The sequence below is a fragment of the Oryctolagus cuniculus genome, chromosome 9 (genome assembly GCF_964237555.1).
Source record: "Oryctolagus cuniculus chromosome 9, mOryCun1.1, whole genome shotgun sequence".
Lineage (NCBI taxonomy): Eukaryota > Metazoa > Chordata > Mammalia > Lagomorpha > Leporidae > Oryctolagus > Oryctolagus cuniculus.
In genome coordinates this window covers 125,422,098-125,434,260 of record NC_091440.1, presented here as the reverse complement: position 1 = coordinate 125,434,260, position 12,163 = coordinate 125,422,098, and the positions used below count along the sequence as shown (strand labels likewise).

The following is a 12,163-nucleotide window of genomic DNA, read 5'->3' as shown; positions in this document are numbered from 1 at the left end:
ACAAGATGGAAGGGACTTCAGAAACAAAAGAGTAAAACGTCTCAAATGATAGGAGAAGAGGCCTCATGCAACTAACAAAAGGCACAGGGGCAGGACGGTCAAGGATTTTCCCAATGTAGGAGGTCTTTGGTCAAGTCTTAAAGCAGCTGCCACCACTTCCAGGAATTCCTGTGCAGGAAACGGCCGTTCAGTGTTTGCCACGAAGACCATCTGGCTCGGGGCCCCAAGGTGCATGGTGCTTTCCCACACAGCTTCAACTAGTGTAAATGCCGGGCACCGACGCTCTAACTTCAGGTGCAGATGGAGGAAGAGGCCTATTTACATCTATTTTCAGAATTAGAATGCTCCCAGCTGTCTACCTACATGTAAAAGCAAATTTTCTTAGATGTCATTGAATGGGATATCAGTCACAAAGAAATAAAGAGGATAAACATGATTAGTACCATGTTTATCTAAAATCTGAAAATCCTGGTGTGGACCTGAAGGTACCTTATTTATTTAAAAAGTAGATTCAGCTAAATCTCAGCAGAAAAATGAATCAACAGGGAATGGCGAATGGATGATTAGATGAACCACATATTTAAACATAAAATATTTGCATCCCACGCCTTCCACTTCTCCGGCGGTGGTAACAAAATGCCATGGGCCGGATGAGTTAAACAACAGAAATTCACCGTCCCACAGTTCTGGAGGCTGCACGTCTGAGGTCAGGGGCCCGCGGGGGCAGTTTCTGGCGCATGAGGAGAGCCAGCTTCTCACCCACCGTCTCCTCACTGGGTGCAGGGGGAAGGGAGTAACCAAGTGCCCTCGCGTCTCTTCCTGTAAGGACACGAGTCCCGTGATGAGTACCCTGCTCTCATGACTTCATCTCAGCCAAACCATCTCCCAAAGATTCCAAGTACCACCCCCCGTAGGGTGAGGGCTTCAACTGTGGATCTGACCACAGAATGACTGAAGAAGACAAAGTACCTCCATCTAGGAGCCTGTATTGGAAGAGGAACTGCTTCCTAACAAATAGAGCATCTTGAGGAAAGTGCAACAGGAGAGGATTAGGTGGAAGGCCATCTCGAGAAGCTGCCCTGAAATTCAGAGCTGAGTAATGACGAGGAGGTCTCACTGCACAAGCCAAGCCAGTCACAGCAGGCTCACCAGGCGTGCCCCTTGTGTAAGCACTGTTCGTCCCACGGTGTGGGACTTCCCTGTTCTGCAGAAGGGTTTCCCATAGATCCACTGCCTGTTCCTTTCAAAATCTCAATATCCTTCTACCCCTCAGAAAGAAGCTATATGGATACACAGAACTCTTCAAATCGGCTCCCACAGACACACAGCAGATGCCCATTCAATCACTTCTTCCTGTGTTAAACATTTATAACCTGCGACGGGTCCAGAACTCAAAATCCACCAAATAAATAGGCAGAAGACACAGACCCTGGAAGCGCCCTGACCTGGCTAGGGTTTTCTCACGTTCCCGAGTTTTGCTTATGCTCCTCCTTCACAATCCCTGCCCAGCTTCTGTGAGTGCCAAGGCCCCTCTCTCTATTGCTTGATACTCAGCTGTCTGGCTGAGAGCCCACAGAGGCTCTGGGACCCTCCTACCGAATCAGGGATGTAGATTTTATGAGAATTTGCTTCACACTCGTCCTTCCATTTACTGCTGAGGTCTGCGGCTTGGTTCTAGAACAGCTGAGGTCAGAGTCTGACCTCAGATAAGTAGGGAAATACAGTAAATACGTCCCTTGAGACTGTGAGCTCGAGTATTCAAAAATCACAGGTTTGCCTCCCCACTGGATGAAAATGAGGCTTAGCCACACTGTAAGGCTGCATTTTCCTATTTTGTGGCAATGCCACTATGCACACAATAAAAAAATCTATCATTAAGTACTTCTCATAAACATGAACCACGTACAAAAATCTGTGTGATCACTGAAGATAAAACACAAACTCGTAATAAACACAATCATCCCCCAAGCACATGGAATAACCGTTAAAAACGTAAAGGTCACATTTTATCAAATTAGATGTGACTGAAAAGGTAGCTTTAAAAGTTATGTAAAGGAACAAGGCAAGGAAAGACCAAACAGTATAGAATCCAAGGATGGCAGCTGCACAGCATTTCTGAAACCTGCCCATGTACGTCTATGAGTCTGGCACGAGTCCCAGGACGCCATGCACTGTCTAATTCTGCAGGAAAACACGGTTGTCAAGATTTACCACCCGGCCTGGAATCACAACTGCAAGTGAGAAAAATGTTAAAACTAAGTAAACACATGGAGGCATACAAGTTTGCTGGAGGGATATTATGCAGAATCACAGGAGGAGACATTGGATACCAGAATTGAAGGTGGACTCCTTGCCTCTTTATTGGGATTCAAACTTTTTTTGCAAAAAATTTTCTCTTTAATGAGGCAAATCCACTTAAATGGTGGAGATATTTTTTAAAGTAAAAGCAGGGGGGAAATACCTTTTATTTTCTATGTAGCAAAATATTTGAAGCTTCTTTGTTTAAATGCATCAAAATCGTTGGTTTTCCTTTTTAAACTTTTTCAACTTCTAACTGTGCAAATTCTAACTATGCTAAAAAATCTTTAGAACAGAAAAAAAATCATTTTACTGACTGAAGACTGAGATCCACATTTTATCACATGTTAAGATTTCTAAAACTGGGATGCCTTGAAGTATAGATTTCATAATTTTGGTGGGCCTACAAATCCCGTCATGACACTGATGGTATGCCTTCAAAATCTACGTCATTCCAAATGGCAGGAAGTGTGAGCATACACCTACAGGTGATGACTAATGAAACAAGAAAGAGGAAATGCAAGCTTGCCATGGCCAATTAGTCTATGGACTGGGAAAACACTATCCTCCCAACGTCATAATTGTTCAATTTTGTTTCAATAAATAACTTCATTTAGAGAATCATTAGGACAAGGATAAAAAGAATGACATAATGCCTTCAAATATATGCCAGTCCAGCATTTCAAAAAGCTGCCTATTATTAGTTCTCAAAAACACTCCCAATTCTTAGCATTTTTTGAGAATACAGGTTAACATCATCATCAAGTTATTCAGTAGCAAACCATCAAATTTTAAAGTATACATATTGCTCATGGTTAGCAAAGTCTTCAAGAAACTGCTTTTGCTTCTTTTAATAATTCCTACTTGAAAGACAAAACTGGGGACATGGGTGTTTTGCTTAAGTTTTTAGTAATTATTTTCATTGGTTAAACTGTACCTAGTAAGTACTATATTTTTAATGGAAGAGTTCAAGTTATTCTCATTTTGAAACAATTAAGTTTTTTAAAATTTTCTTAAAATGGCCCTTATTTAAAAAAAAAAAAAAAACAGTTGGCGGGCCAGCACTGTGACATAGCAGGTAAAGCCGCCACCTGCAGTGCCAGCAACCCATATGGGGGCCGGTTTGAGACCTGGCTGCTGCACTTCCGATCCAGCTCTCTGCTATGGCCTGGGAAAGCAGTAGAAGATGGCCCAAGTGCTTGGGCCCCTGCACCTATGTGGGAGAACCGGAGGAGGCTCCTGGCCCAGCTCCGGCCGTTGAGCCCAATTGGTGAGTGAACCAGCAGATAGAACATCTCTCTCTCTCTAATTCTGACTTTCAAATAAATAAATAAATAAATCTTCAAGAAAAAAACGTTGCCAACCACTAAGGGAATAAACAAATTATGGTCTTTTCTGCAAGACTTAAACCTCAACGTCCCTATATTCTATTCTCAAGTTCATAAAACCTAAGTTCATATCCTCAGGGAAAACACACATTTAACCTTTATTATCACAAGTAATTCCCTTTGAAAGCGATTAACACTTAAAAGATACTAAGATTTGAGCCGGTGCTGTGGCATAGCCGGTAAGGCTGCTGCACTTCCTATCTAGCTCTCTGCTATGGCCTGAGAAAGCAGTGGAAGATGGCTCAAGTCCTTGGGCCCCTGTACCCACATGGGAGACCTGGAAGAAGCTCCTGGCTCTTGCTTTCTAATCAAAAAGGAAAAAAACATAGATGAAAAATGAGCTTCAAAATCACGAGAGACGGGGCTGGTGTTTGCTGCAGCAGTCAAGGTGCTTGGACTCTTGCCAACGTGCACCTCAAAAGGCAGCGTGTGACCGCTCAGGTGCCTGGGTGCCTGCCTAGGTGGGAGATACGGATAGCCCCAGACCCTGACTTCAGCCTGACCCAGCCCTGGTTGCTACAAGTATTTGGGAAGTGAACTAACACACGGGAGCACTCTCTCAGTCTCTTTCTCTACTGCTCTGTCTCTGCTTTTCAAATAAAATGAAAAAATAAGGAAACAAAACCATGAGGGTAAAAAAACCTCTAAAGTACCCCTCCATTTAACAAGTGCAACAGAATTAATTTCACACAGAAAAAGGTAACAGTACTATTAATCAGATCTCATGCAATACAATTACAGGGAAAAAAAGGACTTAAACAAGAGTCCTACAGAAAATTAAAGCACAAGAAAAACATTTTTAAAAACAAATTAAAAACTCAGTATATAATTCAAAGTGAGCTTAAAGATACTAGGAAAATGGTAAATCAGATGAAAAATGTAAGAGTAGAAAAAAGACAGAAGTTATAATTAACAATATAATTACAGTTAACAATAAGTGATTTCAGAAATGAGGATTAAGCTGAGAACATAATATCAAATAATCTAACTTGAAATTAAGAGAAATAGAAAGGTAAACACATTTTATATTAAGAAAAAATAAAGAAAAAGATGAAAAGAATTCAAGAGTAAAAACAAGCAGAGGTGACAAAGACTATACAACATACAATAACAGAAGTCACTGTAAGAAAAACACACCAAGACAAACAAATACAAAGTTGTAACGAAAATTAAAAGTCCACTGGTGCTGGTGCTGTGGCATAGAAGGCTAATCTTCCGCCTGCAGTGCCTATATCGCATATGGACACCAGTTCATGTCCCAGCTGCTCCTCTTTTGATCCAGCCCTCTGCTATGGCCTGAGAGAGCAGTCGAAGACCGGCCAAGTGCTTGGGCCCCTGCATGCACATGGGAGACTCATAAACTCCTGGCTCCGGGCTTCAGATCAAGCCAAATCCAGTTCTTCCAGCAATTTGGGGAGTGAACCAGCAGATGGAAGACCTTTCTCTCTGTCTCTCAAATAAAAGCTTTAAAAAAAAGTTCACAATAAAGGAATCAATCTGGAATGACCAAAACATATCTTCTATTAAATCATGGGTCTTGAGAGAATAAGAAATTGGAAAACAATCAGACTGATATTAAACTTTTCACAGCAATGCTTTAAGATGGAAGAAAACACAACAATATGTTTCTAATAGCCATGGAAAGAAAAAAAAAAAAAAACGTAAGAAATCTCTCTATGAATCACTGTGATAAGACCTCCAAGAAATATTCTTGGACAACTAGATTACCAAGTACATTTAGTACAGCATTATGTAGCTAGGAAGAGGCTCAAGGATATCTGAGGGCACATCAAAAAATTCACAGTAGATGCACAATATGGGAAAACTAGGCATGGTTTACAAAATTTTTCTGCAGCAAAATGACCATTCATTTTCCATGAATTTTTAAAGTATCCACAGATATTTGTCACTGGTTTTCGTATGCTTTATCCATGATGCTGAAGGACAAAAATAAGCTAACAGAAGTCACCTATGAAGGGGAGTGGGAACTCAATGAATGGAGCAAGGGATGAGGAGCAGACTTCACTACACACGTCTGCCCACATGTGTCCTCTGTGAAACACATGAACATGTTATTTAATGGGAGAAGGCAGCAGCTGAGCATTTTTTTTTACTTTACCCAAGATTAGAATGTGAGCCAGCATTGACAGCCATTGTTTAAAAATCCAAACGAATTTAACTGAGTGAAGCAAAACCAATGATAAAATTACTCAAAAGTACTACAGATAGCAAGGTTTTAACATTGACTGCTTAGGCTAGAACATCTCATTTTTCAGAGTGTACCATCAACTGCATATTAAGTATATAGCCTAAAACAAGTTGCTCGTCTTAAAACACCCTCAAAATGCTGCTGTTTTAAGATAATTCCATCAGCTTGTTTTGAACGGAATTGTCTGTACTATAACAAATTAATAAATGCAAATGCTTACATGACAATGCTAGTTTGTCTAACCCAGTCTGACAAAGAAGTCTTCCAAACCTTAGTATCCAACCTGTGCATGTGAACATTCAGTTAACTAGCTTTGGAAAAAGGAAGAAAATACGTACGTGGTTGCACCTCACACAATGCTTCTCTGTTCCAAATGACTCTCCCTTAATGAAGCAACACACATGTCTTCACATCCCAATATTTTATCCAACTGAAAATCCGGAACTAAAATAAAGGTGTGTGTGACCAATCAACACATGCAACCAATCCTATTCTCCTCTTATTTTCCCCCTTTTCTAAGTGTTGTTAATCACGCTAAGAACAAAAAGATGAACAAAGGAACAGTCGGTGTCACTGTGGCACAATAGGTAAAGCAGCCGCCTGCAATGTCAGTATACCCTATGTGCACAGGTTCAAGTCCCAGCTGTTCCACTTCCTATCCAGCTCCCCACTAATGCGCCTGGCAAAGCAGTACAAGATGGCCCAAGTCCTTGGGCCTGTGCACCCCTGTGGGAGACCAAGAAGAAGCTCCCTGCTCCTGGCTTTGGCCTGGCCGAGCCTTGGCCATCACGACTATTTGGGAAAGTGAACAGTGGATGGAAGATCTCTGTCTCTCCTTTTCTCTCTGTAACTCTGACTTTCAAATAAATAAATAACCTAAATGAATAAGTACAAACATGTCTAAAAAAAAGATGAAGACACATGATGTCTTCCATCTAGGCTGAATGTACATTTCCATCATCATTACCTATACAAAACTGGTTAATTCCTTACTTACCAGGCCATTAAGCTAAAACTCAGGAGTATCAAGCCACTGAGTTAATCTACCCTTAATCAAATACTACACGGCACAAGTAAAACCAAGCCTCTGAACCAAGGGCCTCACTGTCCACCATCAGAATAAAAATAATGAGAATGTCTATTAATATAATCAGTAGCATCAACACCAGAAGATAGGTATTATCCATTTATGGCATCAATTCAGGTCCTCTGGAATACTATTTTCACCTAACAGCAGGGTTTATTTTTAATTGAATTTTCAAGCAGAATAATCAAGCTACTGTAACCAGGAGGCATTTCAATAGGAAATGGAATCTGGAAGAATGGGCGCAGTCTTCAAAAAGCTTACACAGAAAATTCCCAGAGCTAACCATAGCTACAAACACCGACTACCAGAGACGATCACTCAGTAACCAGCTGTGTCTGTTAATTGCATTTTTAATGCAACAGTGTTAGGCCCTGTGCTGTCTATGAGGCTGCCAAGCTCCTGAGCGCTGCTCATAGGCAATGACCTACTTGCAAGGGGAGTCAGAGAAAGAAGACAAAAGGCGCTGGAACCCGAGCTGCCCTGAGATGCGGAGCTCTCTGCTCAAGATCTGAGAAAGTCCTGGAAATAGCCTTCCCCAACCAACGCCGCATGACTCACTTTGCTTCCCCTGCTGAGGCTACACACCCTGGACAGAACAGGAAGAAAGGGACGGAGCACACACCCCCATTGTACTGCATATTCTGTGTCTGCGGCTTCCTTCTGTTCTGGCACATTCACACCCCCCACCCCATCCTGGTAATTAGACCATATCGCCTACCAGAACACTGGCTGAGGCCTCTGTAACAGTTAGCATTTAGTCATGCAGAGGGCTGGTTCCAAAACCTTGCAAACATTAAACAGAAAACAAAAAGGAAGGAAGAAGGGGGATTGGGAGAGGCGATGAGGGAGGGAGACCATGAAGTTACTTTCTTGGAATTCTACCTATGAAATACATGTAACCTGCACTCTTTAGATTAATGAAAATTCCAAAAATAATCAACAATAAAGTCTTTGTGAATATTCTACTTATTAACTGTTCTAGTCAGACTAAAATCCAGACACTTCCAACATTAGCCTAAGTCAAAGAGCTGATTTCCTTTCAAACTTGAAAATTTGAAGCCTATATTCTGAAAATCAAGCTTAAAATACTCAAAATGTTCAGAGTGGTAAAAGGTATGGATTTTGCTTTCCTTTCTCTTCACTGTCCACATTTCTCAGAATACACATATTTTTGTAATTATATGTGCAAACTAACATGTCTGAAGGAGAAGGCTACACAACAAGAAGAACCCGGTCCCGTCAGTAGATCCTGTACTTCTCAATGCACTGCACTCATTAGGATGCCACAGAGATGCAGGCACCGCTGTATTATACCTGTCATGGCAGGAAATAGAAAGGAAAACTTAACCGATTCCACTAAAGCCCATGAATATTTAAAAGACTGGTAGGCTAGAGACATTGAAATGATTTTTAAAAGATTGCCATATTCTACACAAAATATGGGATAAAAATATTAACTTCAAAATATCTGAGGAATAACTGGCAAGGAGAAATTATTCATTCACACACATTTACTCCCACACAGAAACAGATGCATGTGTGTGTATACACTACTTAAAAATCCACGTTACTAACACTCATCCTGGATGTATTCAATTATAGAGGACTTCCCTGACATTGACAAGCTTAATCACATCCCCTGTTTAAGACATCACTAGGGAGAACTACCTTCATGCCAACTGAGAAAAAGCTACATCCTCATGGGGAATCAGACTACAGAAAGGAGCTCAATGACCCCCAAGATTTTCTAAATTCTTGCTAAATCGAATCTTTACAATACACTTAAAATATTTGTGTTGAAAACACATTTAGAAAGTATCTAAGACATATGAGGTTATTTTCAAGTATCTGCAGAACAATGAAATCAAAAGATGTATGTTCCATGAACTCTTTGAAGAACTTGAAGGCCTTCTGCACACGTGCACCAACTCGGGGTGTGTGTGGCAGACACTGAGATTTACCGATTATCGCTCACGCTGAGTTACCCACGTCTTCATTCATACTCCTATTAAAATGACTCCGTGAGAGGTGATTAACTGCCCACCCCCAAAATTTAACTCAACATTACCTGCAATAAATCATGGATTTTATCTGTGAAATCAATTTCCAGATATCACTACAATAAGTAACTAAAATTTTAAATGTTGCATTCTGTTCTACCTCCAGGCTGTCATTCAAAGGAAACAGGAAAAAAAAAAAAAAAAAGACTAAGTTCCCTCAGTACTCAGTGCTGTGCCTTTTAACAGAAACTGCAAATCCAAGTCTGAGGTTGCTAAGTACAATATACACAAAGTAACTGCTCTGGGGAACACCGTGCACACCTGTTCATTCACTCACCCAACACTATTAATTGAGCACTCATTGCATACCAAGCACTGCTCTCTAGACATAGAGAGAGCAAGTTCCTCATCTCTCAGAGTTAACACTCTGGTGTGAAGACAGAAAATAAGTCATAATAAAACAATAGGGGCAATACGACGATACAGAACAACAATAAAACAAAGAGGAAGGACTAGGCCATGTAGATCAGCTACATGGGATCTTATTGTACACAGCATGGCCATGGAAAGCCTCCACAGAAAGGCACCATCTGAGAAAGCATCAGAGGCAAACTCTTTGCATTGAGAGTTGTTAAAAATATAATTTTGGGGGCCAGCATTGTGGCACAGTGGGTAAAGCTGCTGCCTGCAATGCTGGCATCCCATATGGGCACCGGTTTGAGTCCCAGCTACTCCTCTACTGATCCTGCTCCCTGGGAAAGCAACGAAAGATGCCCCAAGTGTTTGGGGCCTTGCACCCAAGTGGGAAACTGAGAGGAAGCTCCTGGCTCCTGGCTTTGGCCTGGCATAGCCCTGGCGATTGCAGCAGCAAACGAGTGGATGGAAGAACTCACTCTCACTCTTTCTCTCCATCTCTATATTTAACTCTCTCAAAATAAATCAATCTTTAAAAAAATAAAATGGGAGCATAATTTTAAAAATGTTACTGTATGACTGATATAAACATGAACTGGACATTTACCAGAGTTATTCTACTGATTCGTGAATAAGCCAATCATTCCAGATTGAGTGGACCAGATGTTAAGACTGCTTAAAAGAGCCTCTGAAAAACCACTATGTGTACAGGAAATTTATCAACGGGTGTTAGACAAAGGAAGAGTTCTAGGTTAGACACAAAACAGGTTAAGTCCTACACAACCATAAACCATATCTTTAAAGTTATTTGTTTCTAGTAGAAATTATTTTTATCTCTTCTGGGGACAAAAAAAAAGTTATATAATTAACATATAATATTACTACATCTGAGAATTCTAATAAATAAAGAATTTAAATAGTCGTGGGGTAGACTTATTAAACAATGTCCCAACAGAATACTGCAAAGACATGGCGCTCACCTTATTTCCCTATCTGCAAGATTTGCAAGCGTTCTAAACACGGGTGTGCATGTATTAGCAGGACGCAGAGCCATGCAGACACAATGTGAGTGACTCACCGGCCAGATCCATCCCACGGCCAGGAGGGCCCTCGTTGCCCCAGATGCACAAAGTCTCCTGCCCTTCCTCCTGACTGTGGTCCAAGTAAAGAGCTGGGGGTGGCACGGGAAGGAGATGGAAGGTGAGCTGAGGTTGCAATCTGATTTAACTTTAAAACATGACTCCAATCACTGGGAGAAGTGCAACGGTAGGAGTGGAAGTCCCTGAAGGAGACTATTACAAGGAGCCGTGCAAACAAGCAGTTTGTCAGACGTAAAAAATTCAGTGGAGAAAAAGCAAGCAGAATATGGGGAGGTTGGTGGAAGGAACATCAGCATAGTGCTCAAAACCCTGTCTGGTAAGGTGGCACTGGAGCAGAGACCTAAAGACGTCAAGAAAACCGGACAGGGGCCCCAGTGAGGGGCACCCCGAAGTGGCAATGACACTGGATGATTACCAAGAGGGGGAAGGCCTGCCAGAGAAGTAAGGCCTGGAGGACCACCACAGGATCTGGGCTTTCAGTGTGAGGGAGAAGAGAAGCCACTGACGGCTGTACGGCAGAGGGGAGTGGTGTGTGAGCAGCGGTGGCGAATGTAAAAGGATGCGTTACAAGACACTTGCAGATGGTATGGAACACCTTGGGAGCACCAAGCAGGAAGGGAAGTGGAAAAAATCAGGACATTCTGAAGGTAGAGCGGGCGACTTCTGCTACAGGAACACAGGGGAAGCAAATTCAGAAATGAGTAAGAGTGAGTGGGTTTCAGATGTAGTGCTTAGAAAGCATGAGTCACATTTACTGGGGTGGGGACGGCTGCAGAGAAGCAAGCTTAGTAAGGTGACTGGGGAAGACAAAGAGGAGGAAGTGACCGCAGTTCAGTACAATGGTTAACGCTCAGCGCTGGGTACAGAGCAGTCTACAGCCTTCGTATGTAACTACAGCAGTAAAATTGAGGATGGCCAATGCCCAGAGCTCATCCATCACAAGCAGAGTGTTACTCACCAAACTGTTTCGAACTCAAAACTACTATCCTCAGGGCTTCTCACGGGTCCATACTCTTCCAGGATGGTCCGCGTTTTACAGATCTAAGCAAGTGTCTGGTTATCCACTGCTAAGCTCTTAACTGAACACTTTTTAAATACTGACACACACTTCCTAAAAGGCCCATCTTGAAAACTGTAAATGCACTGGGCTTACCTGAAGTTCTTTGTATCTATCTTGGAAAGAGAGAGCCTCCTGTTCTTTTTCTTTTAGGAAGTCTTTTTCTAAGACACTATGCTTTTCCATCAGCGATTCCACATCCTAAAAGACAAATCCAAACAAAGACTTTTTAACATTTAATGGCATAAAATAGATTTACTTGTTTCGATGAACATAAGAGCTAACAGTTATCAAGAAAATAACTCACAGAAAAGAAATATGGCAAAAATCTTGTAGTACTATAAATTATATACCTCATTCTAATTTGTAGACCAATCACAAACACTAACATAATGATAAAATGACTCAGTCTCATAAAATCACAGCATTTCAACTTATTGTCATTTAAGATTTGCTGAGATTCTTCTATAGATATATTTGTTGTTGTTGTTGTTGTTTTTGACAGGCAGAGTGGACAGTGAGAGAGAGAGAAAAAGAAAGAAAAGAAAGGTCTTCCTTTGCCGTTGGTTCACCCGCCAATGGCCGCCGCGGCCGGCGCACTGCGGCCATT

The 12,163-nt window shown here is 41.6% G+C and overlaps 1 protein-coding gene across 25 annotated transcripts in view; it reads right to left on the bottom strand.

The window, feature by feature from the left end:
* Window positions 1-12,163, bottom strand: part of CCDC91 (coiled-coil domain containing 91) — a 344,415-nt gene that overhangs the window by 216,755 nt on the left and 115,497 nt on the right. For all 25 annotated transcript variants that reach the window (XM_070049574.1, XM_051850367.2, XM_051850358.2 and 22 more), the window contains one exon: window positions 11,650-11,754. In XM_070049574.1, coding sequence (XP_069905675.1) covers window positions 11,650-11,754 — 105 coding nt within the window. The remainder of the gene's footprint in view (window positions 1-11,649; window positions 11,755-12,163) is intronic.